This window comes from Toxorhynchites rutilus, chromosome 3 (genome assembly GCF_029784135.1).
Source record: "Toxorhynchites rutilus septentrionalis strain SRP chromosome 3, ASM2978413v1, whole genome shotgun sequence".
Lineage (NCBI taxonomy): Eukaryota > Metazoa > Arthropoda > Insecta > Diptera > Culicidae > Toxorhynchites > Toxorhynchites rutilus.
In genome coordinates this window covers 304,074,232-304,098,017 of record NC_073746.1, presented here as the reverse complement: position 1 = coordinate 304,098,017, position 23,786 = coordinate 304,074,232, and the positions used below count along the sequence as shown (strand labels likewise).

General features: G+C 39.4%; 1 protein-coding gene across 1 annotated transcript in view; it reads right to left on the bottom strand.

Annotated features, from left to right (window-relative positions):
* The window catches only part of LOC129778341 (nuclear pore complex protein Nup88), a 191,234-nt gene that overhangs the window by 9,478 nt on the left and 157,970 nt on the right, over positions 1-23,786 (bottom strand). Inside the window, exons 3-4 of the mRNA XM_055785207.1 lie at positions 16,468-16,593; positions 15,664-15,967 (exon numbers count right to left, since the gene is read on the bottom strand). Coding sequence (XP_055641182.1) covers positions 15,664-15,967; positions 16,468-16,593 — 430 coding nt within the window. The remainder of the gene's footprint in view (positions 1-15,663; positions 15,968-16,467; positions 16,594-23,786) is intronic.

Sequence of the window (23,786 nt, the reverse complement as noted above, 5' to 3'; positions counted from 1 at the left end):
ACACTATTTGCCTTATTTATTTTAGAGTTGTCGTGTTCTATGAATATGGATTTACAGTCCAGAACAATACCTAGATCTCTAGCTATTTTACATTTTCCTACATTTTGATTTGGAACTCGTATTGAAATATTTGATACATGAATTTTCCCTGCTAAATGTTATCGAATTGTATTTTTTACAACTGGACATATTTCGTGTGTCCGAACAAACTCCTCCAGCGCACGGGGAATGTTATTGTGATAGGGAATGTCCGACTCAATGATGATGTTAGCGCACAGACACTTCAGTGAAATGTGTTCACCATGAGGAAAATCATCCGCCGAACTCTTTATGAGTAGTGAAGAAGGTCGGTCGCCAAACATGTTCGGAGTATCCAGATGGGCGCCATATGCGATTAGTGTTCGGACCACCTCCTTCTCATAATTGCATGGCATGGAAGCGAGAAGCAGTGGCGTGGATTTCGTATCATTGTACGCATTGACCTGCGCTCCAAACTCCAACAGTAACTTCGTGACGGGTAGATTGGAGAATAACCGTTTCTCACCTTCCTCGTCGTTGAAATATTTACTTTTCATCACACTTGTGTTCGATACGGACAGATGCAACAGCGTTTCCTCGGATACACTTCGTATATTCTGACGGAGCAGACTATGAACGGAGCTTCTGATCAGTAGATGTTCTATCTTGCTTTTGGCCACAGAAAGCAGGAGGTACATCAGATGAATTAGACAACGGAGTATACATTCGTAGTTTAGCTGCTGGGTTCTATCGGCCGGTTGGACACTGAGCAACTGCTGAATCTCAGTGATGTTCGATGTCAAAAGCTGGAACGTGGCATAGACATCTTTGAACTTTGGCATCATGAGCTCGTTGCTTGTTAATAAATTCACCATCAACTTTACAATGGCTCGTGCTGATTTGCAGGTATCGCTGTCCAATATAGTATGCTTGCGAATTCGAACTTGCAGTGTTAACACCCATAGCTCTATACAAGCTTGGTACTGTCTGGAAGCTTTATAGAACTCACCTCGTTCCATTAGCCTATGTAGAGTGAACTCATGGTCGATGCCCAATATCCTTTCTTGTATCACCAAACCCTGCATTCTTAATGCATCCACATCCCAGGCGATTGCGTCCAATTCGGCATGAGTAGTGAACTCAACCATATTTCCGAAGGCGAGTCGTGGTTGGATTCGGGATTTGTTTTGGATGTGTTTGGGTCCATCTATTCGAGCATTAAGAGCCAACCGCCAGTGGTGAACAACTTCTTGTACGCCATGATGTAAATGTATTAACGATGACCCTAACAGCATATAGGCTTCGGCCCGTCTTTCTCGCGAGTAATTTATTCGGCTCAAAAGATATTCCACTATGTCTTGTGACCCGACAATGCATGCTAGCTGTAGAGTGTCATCCCCGAAACGGCTTTTAGCGAAAGGATCGGCACCATGATCCAACAGAACTCGAACCATTTCGAAACTCCAACACGTCACTGCATAATGCAAGGCAGTATTCTCGTATGCATCGCGTTCATTCACGTCAGCTCCTTTACTGATGAGATATTGGCACAATGGAGCTGATTTAATAGCATCGATTAGACAGGTTCCTCCATTGGAACTAGGCTTATGAATGTCCGCTCCGTTTTCAATTAAATATTGAACAATTTCTGCGTTCAATATCGAGCAGCTAGCTCTCAGGGGCGTTGAACCGGTGTCGGACGAAGCATTTACATCGCAACCCAGCCTGACGAGATATTGCACGATTTGAAGATTACCCGATTCGCTGGCACAGCATAGTAGAGTAACGTTGTGTACCGTATAATCCTCCAAATTTCCATCGGTCTCATCCATGTGATAGGTTATAGTCCCTCGTTGCTCGATGTTGGCATCACACTCCATTATCAAAAACTCAACCATATCAATGTTACCTTCGCGACAGGCGATGAATAGGGACGAACAGCCTTCGTATTCCGTATCTACCAGTTCCTTTCGTACATATCTGGGTAAGCGTCTTAGGCGACTCCGAAGGCTCCTGGAGAAGGGTCCGGTACGTGAGCTAACCTCTTGGAACAAGTCATAACGAATCTGTCTCAACAGTGCAGCACCCAGATGCTCGAGGTTACTCATATTCGTTGGGTGATTGAGGGAAATCATTGAAACTACTGTCAGCGACACTATAAAATGAAAAATAGTTCGATGTGGTTCACACTTCGATTAGGAAAAAATATCACAATTTTACAATGTGCCAACAAGGAGCTCACATCGATTGTGGCTTGCTTCCTGAAGTACGTAATGTTTATACACGATTTTTGTAAAATTTACCGACAATATCAAGAAGCTCTGTGGACTACATGTAGGTATTTCATCTATTTTTTTATCTACCCTTAATTCAAATTTCATCTAATGATCAGGTAGAACAGTCTTTCGACCATCGCACATCTTTGACAATCCTGCGGTACAAAAGAATTCTAGGTGCTCTCACAGATATTTATCCAATTGTTCGTTTTGGTACGTATGCAATAATATACTCGAAAGGTAACAGGTAGTACCTTAAACCTGCATCCAATTATAAAATGCTTCAGCTTTCGCTTATAATCAGATAAGAGTGTATAGATCACGTTGGCCATGCTTCACTGTCAATTTTTCGTAAATTTGGAAAAATGTCGTCGAACGAAAAAGAGCGTCGTGAATTAATCCTGCGCACTCATTTCGAGAATCCGGAGTTGTCACATCGGGACATCGGTAAGATGCTGGGAATCGTCCAATCCACGGTCAGCAGAGTACTAAAACGATACTTCGAGAACCTAACCATCGACCGGAAGGTGATGAACGGCAAAAATGGATGCTCCGTCAGTGAAAAAGATCACAAGCGCGTAGTTAAGCAGTTTAGACGTGATCCGAGAAGTTCGGTCCGGGATGTCGCCAATAAGCTGAATTTGTCAAGTTCATTCGTCCAGCGGACCAAGCAGCGGGAGGGCCTGCGTACATACAAGGTTCAGAAGGCTCCTAACCGCGACGAAAGGCAAAACATGATGGGGAAGACGCGAGCCCGGAAGCTGTACACCGAAATGCTGACGAAGCCACATTGCCTGGTAATGGACGACGAAACCTACGTCAAAGCGGACTTTCGTCAGCTGCCGGGCCTGTTGTTCTTCTCCGCAGAGGACAAATTCAGCGTTCCGGAGGAGATTCGCAAGCAGAAACTATCCAAGTTTGCCAAAAAGTACATGGTGCGGCAAGCGATCTGCTCTTGCGGAAAGCGGAGCGCCCCCTTCGTGATGACCGGTCAAAATCAATATTCAATAGGGGAAAGGGAGGCAGTTTCGGACAACGCTTGTAAAAATTAAGTGGCACAATTTTCAACCAAATTAAAAATATAAGTAAGTTAACAGCCCTTCCACCAACAGCTGTCACATGGTTTAACATCTCCTGGTCGTTTATTACTTACGAAAACAACACAGTGCCCTTTTTTATACACGTTTCGAAACTTTTGAGCTTGAAGTTGTAAGTATTTCACTAATTCCTTTGTGAACGATTTAGAAATTTAAGTACACCACCTCAGTTAGTAACCAATATGACATGAAAAAAAGTGCATACAAAGGTCTATTTATTAGATAAAATTATTATTTGTCTACGGATGGTGGTGGGGCACATTCGAACACTGTTTAATACCTCATAAAATTTGTGCCTGATTGTTGTTTACTAACAAATATCAATTTAGTCTGATTCTCATACCTAATGATGGTTCGAAACTACAGAAAGAAAACCGATAGAGCCAGCATCAACGAAGATGAGATGGAAAGAACTATCGAACTAGTTTCGAATAGAACGTTTTCATGATTCTAGCTCACAGGTGGTCCAACTGGGTCTAATGTCTTTGCTAATTTCCCAACTAACAGTTGCATAACGGGAAAACTGTTTCTCAATGTTCTGGAACATTTGAAAAAGGTAGCTCTAAAAGCAACGTAAACGAATCAATTTCAAAAAATTAAAAATCAATCAAAAACTCATTGCACTTTGGAAACAATTAAATATTGCCGAGAAAAATGCACAATTCATGTATCTTTTCCACTTTATGTCACAAATCGCTTACAACCGCTGGATGTTTCAGTTATGGACCCTTTCAAGCAAAAGCTCTCAGTTTCCTAGAACGATATTTTTAAAAATAAGTCAATTCTTTGTACAGTTTTGTTCATAAAAGACTATTATTGTTTATTTTCATCGAATTCATTCTAAAAAAAGTATAAATTCACTTTTTGTTTTCTAAGTAATTCAAATATGTGGAATCATGGTGGACATTCATTTAGCCGCATCCTAAAATTTCAATAAAAGAAAATTTGTGCGGCAAATTTCGAAACCAATCGGTAGCTAATATTTAGTATGTCCACCTCCATTTCGGATCACTTTGAAAACTCGATTTGGCATCGAATCAGACAGTTTTTAAAGTGTAGCCATATTGATTATATCAAAACATTCTTGAATTACTGCCTTGAGACTGGAAATGTTGTCAAATTGTCATCCGTTTGCATAGACCATCTCGGCCAAGATTCTCCATAGGTTCTCTATGGGATTGCAATCGACTGCCAGCAGGTCATTCAAGAAGCGGAATATCCTTCTCGGCAAACCATGCCTTCGATTGCTTGGAAACGTGGATCTATGCATAATCCTGCTGAAAAAACGACATCCTCGGTAGCGTTATTCTCAATATGGCCAATCAAAACGTCCTCCAGTAATTGAAGATTCTTTTCGGAAAATGAAACAAGTGGGAAGCTTGCTGTAGTAGGAAACGACTCCCCACACTGTCAAACTTCCGCCCCCAAAGTCTTAAATTGTACCAATAGCAACCGTAACAGTTCGGACCATCCAAATTGAACTTTTTTAGTCGAAAAATACAACATTTCTCCACTCTAGTTTCCATTTCATGTATTGCCTGGCAAAAATGAGATGGTTCTGCTTATGGGTGGCGGTCAGTTTCGGCTTCCCTTGAGGTTTCTTCCACATGATGTTTGGTGACTCATTCAAAATGCGCGCAATATGCCTCTTCGTTACTGGAACAACCGATTCTGCCTTAATGTATGAGCAGGACATCGTTTCCTGGTTGCTTCGTGTCTTATTCGACCTTTAAGACTCAAAGTACCTTTGGTATTCCCCTTTGTTGGTCATTATATCCCATATTTCTGGCACTATTTAGAGAAATTCCGTACCACTTTCTCAGATCGACCAATTTTTGTTGCGATCGAGCGATCAGAAAACTTTTGTTCACTGAATATCTTTATTATTTTCCGCCCCTCTTCCGTCAATACCTTTCGCCATTCCTTTAAATTCAACGTAAATCACTAATCTGACCAACTTCTCGCGTTGCATATCTAATATTTATCTTGTAAATTGAACATTCCCAAGTATTTTTTTAAAAAAAACACAGATACAGGCTTGGTGATTATGCGAAAACTCGATTTTTATGCCCTGCGGCTAAAAGTATGTCTTGGGAAAAAACGACGTTTGAATGTTTATATCCACCGATGCCGCCTTGTGTGTGTGTGTGTGTGTGTGTGTGTGTGTGTGTGTGATTGTGACACACGTCCATTCAATAAAATTGACTTAAATATGCTACCACTACAGCAAATAAGTATCCCGATAAAAAGAACATTCCTAGTTGTTTTGTAAGTGTTCCAAGTTTTTTTTTTTCAAGTGCGGTCTATCACTGTAATGCTTCTTTCAATCTGAGTAATATCCTAGCTGGATTCAAAATGACAGTTTGCTATTCATTCTCAAGAAAGGTTTTTCCGGACAAGGATTTTGAATGCTCAAATGATTTCACCTACTGGAGTGGATTTTTTTTATTTGAATTAAATAAATTTAAATGAATTTAATTTTTGATTCAAATGGAATAAACAAAAATAAAAGCATTTTGAATGAGAAACCATGTTGCATATTTAACTAATTTGGAACCGATCTGATTGAATTTGTAAGAATTTGTATTAGAATAATTGATTCCTTATACCGCTTCTCGCTTTTCGGCCAAATTTCGTGGAACGATCTAGGCCGTAAAGCAAGGTATGGGTGTATCTGAATGATCCACTCATATTTGGTTATATGTTCGTGAGAGGTTGCTTGCATGACACATTATGTACCATTCGATTTTGATCGAAATCCAAACACTGCTGGTTGTCATTTGGACATCAATGTATCATATGAGCGTGTTAGAGGTGCTTTAATGCGATTACGAATGGTTTATTCGAATTTTTGAAAAATTGCCTTTTTGTCCGAATGTGCCCCATGTGTGGGACAGTTTTGGACAGTCCTGGGGCACTTTCGGACAACGAAAAAAAAGTTTTATGTTTATCAACAATTACCTCTCATTCCCAGCATATTCTGCATTTTTCTGTTTATCAGTATTTGTCTGAAAGGAAACTGCTTGCTATGAGAGTCAGTAAAAATTCGTGATTTGGCTTTCTTCCGTTTCCGAGTGGTGGTTTTCTGCGGTAAAGTTTTCGGAAAGGTTCAACATTTACTGGGGACGAAGTTACCAAAGTGAAATCTATCTGTGCTGTAGACGCAATGTTTTGCAGCATTGTTGTATTCCCGATGAGTCAGGTGTTACCTCCACTCCAGTAGGTGAAATCATTTGAGCATTCAAAATCCTTGTCCGGAAAAACCTTTCTTGAGAATGAATAGCAAACTGTCATTTTGAATCCAGCTAGGATATTACTCAGATTGAAAGAAGCATTACAGTGATAGACCGCACTTGAAAAAAAAACTTGGAACACTTACAAAACAACTAGGAATGTTCTTTTTATCGGGATACTTATTTGCTGTAGTGGTAGCATATTTAAGTCAATTTTATTGAATGGACGTGTGTCACAATCACACACACACACACACACACACACACACACACACAAGGCGGCATCGGTGGATATAAACATTCAAACGTCGTTTTTTCCCAAGACATACTTTTAGCCGCAGGGCATAAAAATCGAGTTTTCGCATAATCACCAAGCCTGTATCTGTGTTTTTTTTAAAAAAATACTTGGGAATGTTCAATTTACAAGATAAATATTAGATATGCAACGCGAGAAGTTGGTCAGATTAGTGATTTACGTTGAATTTAAAGGAATGGCGAAAGGTATTCTATTGACGGAAGAGGGGCGGAAAATAATAAAGATATTCAGTGAACAAAAGTTTTCTGATCGCTCGATCGTAACAAAAATTGGTCGATCTGAGAAAGTGGTACGGAATTTCTCTAAATAGTGCCAGAAATATGGGATATAATGACCAACAAATGGGAATACCAAAGTTACTTTGAGTCTTAAAGGTCGAATAAGACACGAAGCAACCAGGAAACGATGTCCTGCTCATACATTAAGGCAGAATCGGTTGTTCCAGTAACGAAGAGGCATATTGCGCGCATTTTGAATGAGTCACCAAACATCATGTGGAAGAAACCTCAAGGGAAGCCGAAACTGACCGCCACCCATAAGCAGAACCATCTCATTTTTGCCAGGCAATACATGAAATGGAAACTAGAGTGGAGAAATGTTGTATTTTTCGACTAAAAAAGTTCAATTTGGATGGTCCGAACTGTTACGGTTGCTATTGGTACAATTTAAGACTTTGGGGGCGGAAGTTTGACAGTGTGGGGAGTCGTTTCCTACTACAGCAAGCTTCCCACTTGTTTCATTTTCCGAAAAGAATCTTCAATTACTGGAGGACGTTTTGATTGGCCATATTGAGAATAACGCTACCGAGGATGTCGTTTTTTCAGCAGGATTATGCATAGATCCACGTTTCCAAGTAATCGAAGGCATGGTTTGCCGAGAAGGATATTCCGCTTCTTGAATGACCTGCTGGCAGTCGATTGCAATCCCATAGAGAACCTATGGAGAATCTTGGCCGAGATGGTCTATGCAAACGGATGACAATTTGACAACATTTCCAGTCTCAAGGCAGTAATTCAGGAATGTTGGGATATAATCAATATGGCTACACTTTAAAAACTGTCTGATTCGATGCCAAATCGAGTTTTCAAAGTGATCCGAAATGGAGGTGGACATACTAAATATTAGCTACCGATTGGTTTCGAAATTTGCCGCACAAATTTTCTTTTATTGAAATTTTAGGATGCGGCTAAATGAATGTCCACCATGATTCCACATATTTGAATTACTTAGAAAACAAAAAGTGAATTTATACTTTTTTTAGAATGAATTCGATGAAAATAAACAATAATAGTCTTTTATGAACAAAACTGTACAAAGAATTGACTTATTTTTAAAAATATCGTTCTAGGAAACTGAGAGCTTTTGCTTGAAAGGGTCCATAACTGAAACATCCAGCGGTTGTAAGCGATTTGTGACATAAAGTGGAAAAGATACATGAATTGTGCATTTTTCTCGGCAATATTTAATTGTTTCCAAAGTGCAATGAATTTTTGATTGATTTTTAATTTTTTGAAATTGATTCGTTTACGTTGCTTTTAGAGCTACCTTTTTCAAATGTTCCAGAACATTGAGAAACAGTTTTCCCGTTATGCAACTGTTAGTTGGGAAATTAGCAAAGACATTAGACCCAGTTGGACCACCTGTGAGCTAGAATCATGAAAACGTTCTATTCGAAACTAGTTCGATAGTTCTTTCCATCTCATCTTCGTTGATGCTGGCTCTATCGGTTTTCTTTCTGTAGTTTCGAACCATCATTAGGTATGAGAATCAGACTAAATTGATATTTGTTAGTAAACAACAATCAGGCACAAATTTTATGAGGTATTAAACAGTGTTCGAATGTGCCCCACCACCATCCGTAGACAAATAATAATTTTATCTAATAAATAGACCTTTGTATGCACTTTTTTTTCATGTCATATTGGTTACTAACTGAGGTGGTGTACTTAAATTTCTAAATCGTTCACAAAGGAATTAGTGAAATACTTACAACTTCAAGCTCAAAAGTTTCGAAACGTGTATAAGAAAGGGCACTGTGTTGTTTTCGTAAGTAATAAATGACCAGGAGATGTTAAACCATGTGACAGCTGTTGGTGGAAGGGCTGTTAACTTACTTATATTTTTAATTTGGTTGAAAATTGTACCACTTAATTTTTACAAGCGTTGTCCGAAACTGACTCCCTTTCCCCTATTGAATATTGATTTTGAATATCTTTAACTTTTTATAAGGCCATGGAAACTAAGAAGGGATCGACTCAAACTTCAGAGAACATAATCCTCAAATGAGGAAGAACATATAGGGCCCTATTCCAGTAACGAAGCCGAGCAAAGTTGTCACTCGCACATATCATGCATATTTTCCTGCCCAAATTTGTTTAAATCGTTATTGAAATAGTAGTTACATGTGTGAAATGAGCTAGGTCTATTCACCTAGAGTTTTTGAAATTTGAAATTGAAATTTGAATTGAAATTTCCTCATACGTAAAAAAAACGTAGTAGGAAATACATAACGTTTTTCATAATGAGGCCAGGTATTAATTGGGGTGGCATACTTTTCCTGGATCGAACCACAAAAGGGACCCCTTGAAGAGCAGAAGGTGACAAGTTGTATCAGCTTCTGGAAACAGGACATTGTCAGTAGTAATTCTCCACTGACCACTTTGCCCCAAAACAACAAAGTAATTTCTATGCGAAATAATCGCTGAAATTAAACAAAATATAAGTTCACCTCTCATAGAATATGTGAACAGTCGTCCAAACTGTTGATTTGTCGGAAATAGCAGGACAAATAAACTAAACTTCGTTAGAAATTCCTTAAATTCTAAATGCACAAAACTACGGCCGAATGGCTACCGAGTGAGCGATTTTTATTTTCATTTATATTTCGACATACGACAGCTCCAATGAAGTAAGGGGGTTATTCAAAAGTCATGAAATTCTGAACGTTTGACAAGTTCTTAACATGTTTCTAAAAAGAAAATAGTTAACAGAGCATTTAAATCGCGATAATTGATATATAAAAATGTTACGAATTCAATAATAAAGGGTGTGTCACATCAAATTGCATCACGGAAAAAACGCTGTAGAAATTCGCCCAGTAGACCGATCCTATTGAAAATTTTAGACAGTAAAATAAAAACTATTAAACAACTTTTGGCATTTTCTTTTTATTCATACTTCGAGCCCAAGCCCGTATGCTCGCACCTTCCTCTTTACCCCGTCCATAAGGTTCTGTACAACGTCAGTTTGTAGTTTTTTTTGAACAGAAATCCATTTTCTCTTGAAGTCCGCCTCCGATTTGACAACTTTTGGGTTCTTCCGGAGGGCCTGCTTCATAATCGCCCAATATTTCTTTATTGGGCGAAGCTCCGGCGCGTTGGGCGGGTTCATTTCCTTTGGCACGAAGGTGACCCCGTTGGCTTCGTAGCACTCCAACACGTCCTTTGAATAGTGTCACGAAGCGAGATCCGGCCAGAAGATGGTCGGGCCCTCGTGCTGCTTCAATAGTGGTAGTAAGCGCTTCTGTAGGCACTCCTTAAGGTAAACCTGCCCGTTTACCGTGCCGGTCATCACGAAGGGGGCGCTCCGCTTTCCGCAAGAGCAGATCGCTTGCCACACCATGTACTTTTGTATATATATATATATATATATATATATATATATATATATATATATATATATATATATATATATATATATATATATATATATATACATATATATATATATATATATATATATATATATATATATAAATGTTCTGTTCGTTTATGTACGCGTTAAAAACTCGAAGAGTACGGAATCGATTGAGCTCAAACTATGTTACAATATATAAAACAAAGAACATCTAGGATTGTTGTTACAACATAAACAAAATGAAAAATTCAACTCAACTATGCAAACACAATGTGCCACAGCTAAGCGTGGTAGGGTACAGCTAGCAAAACATATAATACATACAACATACGTGTAACATACATGTAACAACAATAATCTATAAACAAAAATGAAACAACTTCATGATACATGAATATTTGTATGTATACATACCTAATTTTTTTGTTGCTTAAGTTATTGTCTCGCAAATATTTTTGTGATTTTTGAACCAATCCTCAATTTTTTTTGCCGTTATAACGAAACATTTTAGGCCGTAAATCGGAAACATGTCTGAATTGAAGAGCGCCGTTATAGCGAAATGCCATATGAAAATCGGCCGTATAGCGAAATATGGGTGTACTTGAGAGTGCCAATGAAAATGGCCATCTCGAATTTTCAAAGCGAACTTGATTAAAAATGTTGATTCCCACGAAAAACTATCCTGTGTAAAATAGAAGCTCAATCGGACTTCATTTACTAGTGTCGCACAGCGGTCCAAGTTTGAGTTTTTTGAAAACCGAAAAATCACCCAAGGGGGGAGTAGAGGAAATCTGGGTTTTAGAATAAATTTTTTTGATGCCAAATGTCTTCAAATTGCATGAAACGTCGAGATTTACTGTCATCTCGAATTTTTTTGACGTAGGACTACGTCTAAGCAGAAGATATAGGGGGTGAAATGAAAATCTAGGCACTGAACAAGTAGGAAAAAATGCAAGATTTGGAACGCTTATAACTCGAGCATTTCTCAATAGATCGCAAAGGTTTTTGCATCAATTGATAGGAAATATATCTACGCATCTATCATAACGAATAACATTTCATTTTTCTTGAGATAAATAATTAAATAATTGTGAAATATCAAGCATTGTCCAAATGCACTATGTGCCCATTTTTGATTGGTCCATTTTGTGCTCCTCAAATCGTACCGTCCAGGGCAACCAGAGCAGCAGCAAAATACAATGAAGCACGATTGGAAAGGAAAAAGAAAAAAAAATGAACGAAACATTGGTCGCAGTCTCACACATGCATAATTCTCGAGCCAGCCAGTCAGCTTAAAAATCCCCGCTCCGCTGCCGTAACGATCATTCTCATCGAAACCGTACACCACATCGTTTCGCATCACATCACATCAACAAACCAACACAAGCAGCCATGTCTGGACATGGCAAAGGAGGAAAAGTGAAGAGAAAGGCAAAATCCCGCTCGAACCGTGTTGGTTTGCAATTCCCCGTAGGTGTATTCACCAATTGCTCCACAAGGGTAGCTAGGCCGAGCACGTTAGTACCAATCCACCTAGCCGCCGTTATATAGTTCCGGCCGCCGAAGTGATCGAGTTAGCTGGTAAAGCTGCTCGCGACGATAAGAAAACTCGCATTCAGAACAGAACACATTCGGTTCGGTGGACATCAAGACAACAACAGGCAGTTGCAGCGAGTGGCGAGTGGCAAACGCAATCGCAAAACGGCAGCAGGTAGCAGAAGAAAAAAGTTTGTTCTTTATACAAACTGCTTTGGTGGCAAATCCAGAACAAGGCGGCATCGAGGGCGTTCGAAATGGTTTTTTTTTTCAAAACCACGAGTACTAAGTTTTCTAAATTGGAACCATTCCATAAAACATGGCGCTTTTCAGGGCCATTAAACCTTCCAAAAAAGAGTTTACGAAATACAGTTCAATGCTTTCTAAAACAATATCCCAAATAATAATAAAACACAAATTTATTTTTTCATAATTTGTTTGCCAGGAGATAATTTGTTTGAGTATGAGAATTTGGCAGTTGTTCTGAGCTTATTGATGGTTGGGGACTTTCCCGATTATTCAATTTTCACCAATTCTTAAATTGATTTTAGATTGAAAGTACAGTCATTTACATTTAGCTCGACATTTAGCTAATTGGACGGACCTGTAATGCGACATATTTATTTGGACATTTTTGTAAATATAGAGTTCGGGGTCCAAATTTTGACCCCACATTAAAAGTGGACACTGTACCACTGTCATCGCAAATGTTCAATTACAGGTTAAAATCGCCTCCAATGCGACACTGAGTGGTGTTTCGGCACGTCACATTAAATATAATTTATGTTGTACAGTAACTCACAGTCACAGTCACAAGCTGGATGGGAAGAAATTTTCTAACTGTGAAAGCTGTGGCGAGGGGCAAACGCAATCGCTAAACAGGAAGGTTTAGCCGAACAAGATGGGGATATCGAGTGATAACAAAACAATAAACTCTTTAGATTAAAGATAATTTTGTGATCCTGAAAAGGACCTTTTTTAGCCTGCATCTGAATCCAACGAGCGAATAAATCGTAATGAATGTATTTTCTTCTTCTTCTTCTTCTTTTTGGCTTTAAGAGGGTTTAAACTTTTCAGTTCATTCGCCTCTATGAATGTATTTTTTTTGCCATCGCTGCCTTTTAACGCTCATTCGTTCGTCTCGTTGGACTCAGCCAAAGAGTCTGCCGATTTGTCTCTATCCTGTGAGCGTGTACCGCTAAAGTACAAAACGCGCGGATCCGCTGAAAAATATATCATTCTCTTTCAAACCGTAAATCAGTGTGGTTGTATGGCATCATTTCACATCTCACCGCATCAACGGATTGGTGCCGTAGCACCAGTATACCTAATAGCGGTTATAGAATTTCTGCCGCCGGAGTGCTCGAGTTGAGCACATTCGGTTCGGTGGCAACAACTAGTTTCAGCGAGTGGCAAACGCAATCGCAAAACGGCAGCAGGTAGAAGAAGGAAAAAGTTTGTTTATACAACCTGCTTTGGTGGCAAAACTAGCCTCCGTAAAACACGGCGCTTTTCATGGCCATTAAACCATTCAAAGAAGAGTTATTAAAAGTTATTTACAATACCAATGCATTCTAAAGTGACATAATATGACATATGATATAAACTGATTTTTTTTGTATATGCTTGTTCTTGAACTTATTGGTGGTTGGGTTCTTTTAAATTGATCATTCATTTTTTACAAACCCATGTATGGTTTCCAAATTAAAAGTGGCTTCAAATTACAACACATTGTATGCAGGATGGCATTAATGAATTTTCTCGGTAGCATGAACTGCTTTCTTTGGTTGATAACTGATGTTGAAATTTGACTGACGTTACATCTGCATTGTATAGAAAAATAACTAAGGAGCAACATGATGAGCTATGTAGTTCCTGCTGCTGTGTTCTTATTTTAAAGGACTTTAATCCGAAGGTCATCCGTCCCTGTATTTACTGTTGGTTTTTCAGAACGCTTATAGCTCGTTTATTTCTCGACAGATCGTAGAGTTCGTCTCCAAAACCTCAGTTCTTTTTCATTTTTATTTACTTTGTTTGCGGAGACTACAAATCTTACAATTCATTCGTCTCCGAAACCACAGTTTAAGGTACGGTAATGTGCTCAATAGTGAAATATATGATAGTGAATGAGCTGATGACCACCTATGCATTCCCTATCACAGCCATCATTTTGATTGTACGATATGTGCATACGCCAAAAGAAGTTTGTTAAAAAAAACGCAAAAACACATCACCATAGGTTCTTTTATGAACCCCCAACATGTTCATAAAGAGTAAACAGTAAACTAATCCATTTTTCAGGTAGATAAGTAGGTATTCACGTAGGAGAAGAAAATAAAACAATATATTTAAAATATATATTTAGCAAAAGCTGTCCCTTTTGTATGGTCCTACGTCACTCCGGTTATGTCCCCGACATTACCCACCCGTCTTTTTTCCAAAAATCGACGCTCTGGGATTTAGTCGTTTTTTTCGGAAGGGGTGCCAATGAAACTCGTCATATCGATTTTTCATACGGAACTCCCTGCAAAATGTTGATTTGCACGATAAAATACCCTATGCAAAATATTAGCTCATTCGGACTTCATTTACTATTGTCGCAGATGTGAAACTTTAAGTTTTCTGAAAACCGAAAAATCACCCCCCTTGGGTGATTCTTCGGTTTTCAAATAACTCAAACTTAGACCGCTGTGCGACACTAGTAAATGAAGTTCGATTGAGCTTATATTTTGCAGAGGATAGTTTTTCGTAGGAATCAACATTTTTAATGAAGTTCGCTTTGAAAATTCGAGGGTCACTTTTTTCCCATACACCCATTGGCACTCTAGTGTACTTGTATGAATGACAGTGATCACTTGTGTTGCACTAAATGATTAAACCAAGAGAAGAGCGAAAACTGTTGTTTGCATATTCGAGCTGTACCAAACATCGCACAACATTTTCGAAGCCTGCATACAAGTTTGAACCGCATATATCGTCCCGTTCTATTATAGCGAAACCCACTGACAAGTGCAAACCAATAAATGATACAAGAAAAATTACGTCATCATTCGGTCACCATTTGCGGAGAGCAACGAATGAGAAAAGAGATAAAACGAGAGAGTTTTTGTTTCTCACTGGAGCATGTTGCTAGTAAAACTATGCGGTCTATATAGTCTGTACGATCCTGCTGTTTCATGATGCATGGAGAGGTTCGATATGTATATGTTAGAGGCAAAGAAGAAAATACCACCGAAAGCGTATATGATGGACAACCAGGATGAATTCAGGACTTTTTTTAAGTTTACGGAAAATATTAAAAATCAAGGAAAAAAGTGTCCGAATGTGCCCTTCTTTCTATATACATATATATACACGCTTGACGGAGACCCACATATTGTAACGTAATTTTACGTCAAGTATTCGGTTATGTCTCGGACACAACCCTCTAAGTTTTTCGAACATTTATTTGGCTGTGACTAGATCTAGAATCATTAATCGTAATGAAATAAACAAAATCATTTCTCCAACTCGCAGGTCTAAAGCAGAAAATAATAAAATCAAAAACTCACCTTGCCACTGCCGGCGTTGGCCGTCGTCGACAAACCGTCCCGCATCATAGTGGTCGTCGTGGAAAGCAGCGTCGTCGTCGAGGAGGATACTGTATTGGCGCTGGCCGAAACCACACGTGGCGGTGCGATGTCAAAATCAACGGCCGTGTCGCCGAGGCTGCTCAGATAGGCCAGCTTGACGGAGACCCCACCGGCTGGGCCAGCGCCGCTAGTGGCCGTTGGTCTGCCAGAGCCGCCACCGTTGATGTGCGAGGGCGAAAGTCCAACACGCCAAACATGGCGCAATGAGTTCACATCGTAGACACTGCAATGGGAGAAAAAGGCGACGAAGCGGGAGTTAGAGCAAGTTGATTGTTATTGCTTCTTGCGTTGGTGCGCTTTGGCACAGTGGGATTGGGTAAAGAAATTTCATCGTCACTTGACACGACCTAATATATGGTTGCCCCGGAATTTTTTTCTGCCTCACTTTTTTGGTCCGGCAGTTATTGAAAAGGCTACACACCGAACAACGATGACTCGGATGACAAGGGCGAAGACCACGACGGCGTTGAACGCGGTCTGCGCGGTTTTTGAGGTTAGGTCAAGCGTGACAGACTAGAACCGGGCGCAATAATGAGAAAAGGCCTACCCGAGCAGACGGGGTTATGAACGGTGTGAGCGACGGTTCGTTCTTTGCTGCTGGTGGATGCTTTTCTGAGCAAACAAGTTGAAAATGTTCGTTGTCTTGTCAGATGAGAAGCTATAATAGTCTTATAAATTAACAGGACAAATGTAGACGTGACAAATGTGGCCACTTGTACGTACCGAATCGAATTGTCCGAGAGAAGGGCCAGAATGTAGGAATCCGTTGGCGATGCCGGATGCCAGCGGATTTGCAGGATGTCTAGATTTGTGTTCTCGATGAAGAGATGTTCGTCCACGTTGAAGGAGCTGAAATGAGAGAGGTATATGCATTAATCTAAAAAATAAAACCAAATGTGATATATAATTTTTTTATTCCACTATTTATGCGAACAGCGAAGGATCGTTTCATTCGTTCTGTTTATAAGTATCACTCGAAGGCATTTCCTGGGCACGTGAAACCACAACCAGCTAAAACGAATTCCCCCGAAAGTGTAAGCCCATGTAAATAAATAACTCGACTAATATTAATCCGTAACATATAAAGTCTGTGTGAACTTTTCCTTGGTGGTACACTCACCGACCCCCTCTGCCGATAATAACAAACATAAGAGCATCTCCCGCGATACCCCTGTGCACAAACACACACATCCACTTCCACGATACTATCAAAGCGCTCTTTTGCCGGGAAATTATGATCTTCGCGGCGTGCAAACAAATCCTTTTTCCACCGAAAAACCTCTCAACCGAATACAACGTCCTCCCGCCAACGTCTGCCGTCGCCCACTACCAGCGCACAACGGCAGAAAAACGCAAATAAATCGAAAACTTTCCGGAATTTCCAACATGTATTTTGCATTTTCTTCAAATTAATTTATAAATTTAAATGTAAATAAAAATCTATAAACATTGCGCTATTTAATCCTTTCGCTTGAAAGCGTGCTCTCTCTGTCACCCCGCACGGCCTAAAGGACCCGGGCCGATTCCTTCTCGGGTTCGCGGATGCAAAGTCGGTGTCGAGCCTGGCGAAAGGAGCGGACCCACGCCGGCGGAACATAGGTTGTACATTTAGGCAATCGCTTTCAAACACACGCGGAACCGCATCACGCAAAATCATACCACGATACCGGAGGCCTACAATGGGTTCGCGCGCAAACGAGCAGACCGTTCTCTTCCAGGAATCCGAGGGCAAGGAGCGGGTTTTTCTGGAAAACAACCGCCGCCGCGAGTTCAAGCTTCGCTTTGGTGGATAAATAAATATGTGCCCGTTTGCTATTTGGGACTGCTTCAGCATACACACTTTCCTCGCATTGCTTCTTGGGGCCCGAGCAGTAGGAGTGTGTATGAGGAGGCGCGGCTGTGGCGATGAAAGGATGGGCTAATTTTGCCACTTTAACCCAGGAGTCTTCTGGTGCTAGTCACAACCAAGCGAATGTAGGCGGCCTCAGCGGCACATTTCGCGTTTTTCGTCAAAGCGTTGGGATAATTTGCACTCTTAAGTAGGTCTCAAATGTAAAGATCGACAAAACAGGTGCGTTGGATCTGTTAGTTGTGTCAATGCATTTGAAATACTTTACTAAGTATTTCTTATGGACGGAGGGATTTTGATACTGATATTTCTTTTATGCCTTTTTTATGGTACTGACATTTCTTTTATACATTTTATACCTTTATGGGACCCAAATATTATTGCACTGTATTTGTTGATAAATGTTGTCAAAATTATTGAAATTCCAGTTTTTGTTTGTTTGTTTATCTAATTGATCACAAGCACGGGTAAAGGCTTTTATATATAATTCATAACTTTTGAACCACCAGACCGGTTTAGATGACCGACATATTAAATTGAAGTCAATGAGTTAGTCTTCTTTGAAAAAATATTAAACTCCCAAAAACAATGGAATTCCATTTGCATCGTCAAGTCGCATAGGAATATCGAATGAAGACTAAAAACCATGTTAACTTTAAAATATAATGACTCAAAAACGAAAAGGAATACATCTCTGATTTTTGGACATGTTATGTAAAAAAATACTCTGCTTTTAGGAAAAAAAATAAAAATTAAAGCGCCCTTGGTCCCGAAACCACATAAGCTATAAAAACAGATACAATCAATAATCACGCAAATAAAATCCAATTTTTTACGTAGGATTACGTCTTTCGGGAACATATTGGGGTACAAATTGAAAATCCAAAATCGAGCACATCGTGAAAATTGTCCAATTTGTAACGCTTATTGCTCAGTCATTTCTTGATGTGTTGATGAAATTTTTGCATCAATCGATTTCGGCACTCCATAACAATTTTTTGTATTGAAGAAAATAATATATGTCATGAAACTAACTATCGAAAAAATTGAAAAAGCTCAACTCCTATCCTAACTGAAATACCCACTTCTGATTGGTCGAAATTGACGACACATGCGGCGGGTCTCTAACAGAGACATCAAAACCAAGCTGCTTGGTGAAAATCGACATTGCAAATACACGAAAGTAGGGGGAGCTTTTGTTCCCACCGAAATGTGTTCCCTAACAGAGTTATTGAAACCTAATCATTATCAAAGATTTTAACAATTTAATTCTTCAAACATATCCAAAATCAACAGATAGCCTAACGGAATCCTACGCCAACTATGCGGTCGTGTCTCGAACACAACCCTTCTGTGACTTTTATTTATAAATAAATATTTTTCTAAAGAAGTCTAGCTAATTGGCTTCAGTTTGATATATAGATCATCTGAATCGGATCAGTAGTTCAAAAGTTATGAATTTTTGAGAATAGGAGAATGGGGAAAAAGTTGATGTTCCAAACTATTTAACTTTGAAAAATCATAACTTGAAAAAACACATATCTGATTTTGATTATGTAAAAAATTCTCAGTCTTCAAGAGAAAATAAAAAAAAATATGGCGCCCTTGGTACCGAAACCATGCAAACTATAAAAAACAGATACAATCGATAATTACGAACACGAAATACAAATTACAAAGTGTGATATTTTTCCAAAAAAAGACTAGCTGATTGACTTTAATTTGATATGACGATAATCTGAATCGGCGTTGTGGTTCAAAAGTTATGAGTATTTGAAAAAAGTTATTTTTGGAAAAAAATGGGAAAAAATGATTTTTTGACTACCCTAAAATCAAAATGGTCATCCTAACGATAAAATAAAAAAATACGGGTCTAATATTTTGCGATAAGGAACAAAACTACCACTTTTTGCGGATATCTGAAAACCACTATATCGGTTTGGTATGCAATGGATATATATTTTATATGTTTTTTAATAATTTCCAAATTTTAAAAATTCATCTCGAAAACAAGAACACATATTTCTGCGAATTTTTGACATGTTATGTTATGACACGTTATCTATGGCGGTTATCTATGGTTCAGACTCCTCTAAAACCGCGAAACCGCGAACAGCTTGTTTTAAGTTTTTATCTCAAAGAGACACTTTATTATTCAATAATAATAGCTTTAATAGCCTGATTCAATTCTTTTTGTTTCGTAAAAAAAGAAACATTTCAAACGTAAATAAATTTTACTTCGAAGGGATCTCGATAATCACCCCTATTCTGTGTTTCGATCGATTTGATAAAATTCCATTCTGTGTTCTGTTCGAGTTGTTTTTGCATTTCGTTCGATCTGTTTCTCTTCGAACATTAAATGGGCAAAACGTTCGAAATGAGGAATGCGAAATTATAACTCGAACGAAATAACGGTTTCGAACGGAATGGAAATCCGTCGGAATAAAGAATAGGGCTGAATGGTTCCCGTGGCCAAGTCATTAGTCACATATCATGCCGGAGGCTTCGTGTTCGATGCCCCTTCTTGCAAGGAGCAATCTTGCCCGTTACATTAAAGACGTGTCATTTGGCGTAGAAATTTCATCTGAGTCCATAATTATCCTTGATATGAGGTAACCACTCCCTAATGATGGGCAACTAACCGCTGTGAATCGAACCCATTACTGATGACATTAAAAAGTTTGCCTGCTAATAAAAAAATTGTATCTCGAGATTGGTTGAAGGTTCAAAGAATGTTTTTATATCAAAATATAGATAATTTATTGTTCTTTCAGAAAACAATATTGTAAAACTTATTCCCTTACACATTGAATTTTCGTACTTTTCATAGGATACCCTCCATCAAAGTTTGGACTCTCTGTTGGTCAACCTCAGCGGCCATGATATCTCCATGTCTGCAGCATCTTGGAACCAATTACGCAATTCTGCTGCAAATTTTTGGTTAGAGTTGTGTTTGTGACGATGTTGTGGTCCGAAAGTTTGCGTGAATTATCTCAATACCTTTAACCTCAGCTTTCGATCGTAGGTTTCACTAAGTCCTAAGCCCTGGTTTTGCTCTATGGTTTCAAACATGAGACTATACTCTGTCCAACTTCTATAAGACCACCATGATTCTATTACGTTGCAAAACAAATAGTTAGAATTTCAACAAGATACATTCATGCATTGTAGACTGCTCAGGATAAAGTATATTTAACGTCAATTCCGTTCAATAGAGTTGTTTTTATTTATTTTATTTATTGTGCTTTAATATGATGACTTCAGCATTTCAAAATTCACAAGTATTATCAATGAAAAATTCAAAACGGTAGGCTGATTTACATGTCAATAATTGGTAACCTTGTCATTTCGACTAATAACCTTGAAAATTCGTGTTGGAATACTATTTACCAGATTCTGCTGAACGGAGTTCTCGATATTTTTCCATTTTTCCGAAATTGCGACCTTGAGTTCTTCAATCTTGGTGTACCGTTTTCCCTCAGTGTAGATTCTGCGTACAAGGATCCCCCTAAGATTTTTAATAGGATTTAAGTTGGTCCTTAATCCATTGCTTAGATAACTTGCTGGTATGAATAGAAACATTGTTTTGATGGAATGTGATTTTTTTTTGTGACGATATCCACGCAAAAACGGTAGGAGAGAGGATTCCAGAACATGTGTGTAATCCTTGAATTATGCGAAAGCTATTTTGAGCTTTGCGGTTGCGCAGAATCCCGCCCAAACCATACACGAACCTTCACCAAAATTCCTGGTTGAAAAAAACTGTTCCTTCTTCCGTAAAACACACCAGTACCCGTTGAAACCATCTGGACAATCCATATTGAACTTGTTTTCGTCAGTGAAGATAACCTATACATTGAAGAACTCCTCGTTATGGTATATAGCAAAATGTATTTCTTTTGGAACCATCTATTGTCACAACAAACCATGTCCCACTGTCGGTTCATGTTAGCTTTGGCAAAACTCAGACGTCTTCCGAGGTGAGATGGTGTAAAATGAGGAGTTTTAACCTTTTAAGCCCTCTTCATGTGAGGATTTTTACCAAAATTTGATGAATTGTCACCCGAGCAGTTAAGTAGTTGAAATGATGCTTTATTTGCACATGCGGTTGTGAGCTATTCGAATCTGTTTTAGCTATTTCCCGCTAATCCCGCTTAGAGAGCTTCGATTTACGTGGAGCTCTCTTCTTCTTACCATATTCTTGAGGATTCGCCAAATAGCTGAGAATTACTTGATTGGATCGTCCAATCCGACGAGAAATTTCTCTGATACCAACATTTTCTTGGAGAAATGCATCGATTTGTCTCTCTTCTCTCTTCGTGAGGACTTTTCCCATTCGACATTTTCCAGATTTAATTGATCAAAACAACTAAAACAACGGAAAATGTAACTGGTCTTATGGAAACTTGACAGTTGAATATACGAAAACATTCGTCTACAGCGCTTGCACATATATCAAAATCATGCAGTGTATGGTAGTCACCAATACCTACACCCTAGAATATAAATTGGAGCATTGTTTGTTCACAATGACACAAAGCAGCAAGATCATCACCTGGTCTTATATTATTGGGTTGGGGAAAAAGAATTGTCGTGCCACACGAAATGACGCAAACATATTTTTTAGACCAAATCAACGCTTGCGATGCACTGCTGAAATGGAACGAACTCGACCCATTTTTGAAGAAGATGGTGACTGGTGATGAAAAGTGGATCACGTACGACAACCTAAAGCGAAAAAAGTCGTGATCAAAGCGCGGTGAGCCGGCCCAAACCATCGCCAAGCCCGGATTGACGGCCAGGAAGGTTTTACTGTGTGTTTGGTGGGATTGGAAGGAATCATCCACTATGAGCTGCTCAACTATGGCCAGACCCTCAACTCGGTTCTCTACTGTGAGCAGCTTGACCGTTTGAAGCAGGCGATTGAGCAGAAGCGGCCAGAAATGATCAATAGGAATGGTGTTGTTTACCACCAGGACAACGCTCGGCCTAACACATCTTTGATGACCCACCAGAAGCTACGGGAGCTCGGATGGGATGTCCTATTGCCCCACCGTATAGTCCGGACCTGGCTCCAAGTGATTATCATCTCTTCCGGTCCATGCAAAACGCTCATGGTGATACTAAGTTTGCCCCAAAAGAGGCTTGCGAAAACTGGCTGTCTGAGTTTTTTGCAAATAAGGAGGGGGGGTTTTATAAGGGGGGGATAATGATGTTGCCTTCTAAATGGCAACAAGTTTGCGAACAAAACGGCGCATATTTGACTTAAATTGGATAATTTAAAGTATGTTAAATGAAGCGTCAAATTTCGATCAGAAATACGACATTTCTTTTTCCCCAACCCTATATAACGGGTGTTAAATAATAAATGAGAATTTTTTCAATCACATATAAAAAAATTTTTTTTTTCATCGATTTCAGTATTTTTTATTAATAACATAATGTATTTTCTTCAAAAAAATGTCAGTGAATGTTTGAGTAAGGGCCGTGGTCTGCTGATCGACGCAACTTTGTCGCGATGCTCTCACAAGAACGTTGTACGGCACTTACGTCCATTTTCCGAATACAATTCCGGATTCTTGTAGTCAGTTGGTTCGTGTCCTTGGCCCTCCAATTGTTTTTATGCACTAGGGCACTGAGTGAACCAGAGAAATCCTCTATTGGGCGGGCTGGGGCAAGTTTGTTGGGTTACGATCTTTCGGCACGAACGGCATCTTTTTCTCCTCAAGATACGCCAGCGTCTTCTTGGCGTAATGGGAAGACGCCTTGTCCGGCCAGAAGACGTACTTCCCATCCGCGTGATGCTCGTTCAGGAACGGCAGCAGGATTTTATCGAGGCACTCTTCTCGATAGATTTGTTGGTTGATTGCCAGACCGCTCGGCTTATACCAAGGCTTTGAAATGCCCCGGTCGGAAATGGCGATGTACAACATAACCTTTTTTTCAAACTTGTGCTTGAACTTGTATTTCACTTCAGGCGGTGTGGATGACTTGTCGCTGGAGTAGTAATTATCATTTCCTGGAATATGCGTTGTGGACAGCGGAAAATAGCTTTCGTCGTCCAGAACGAAAGGCGTCCCGCGGTATTTTTTGGTCATCCACCGACACTGTGATTTAATCGTCTCAATCTGCTCCTCCGTCTACTCCGGCGACCTCGTCTTCTTCCTGCAGACGATTCCTTCCATCTTGAGGG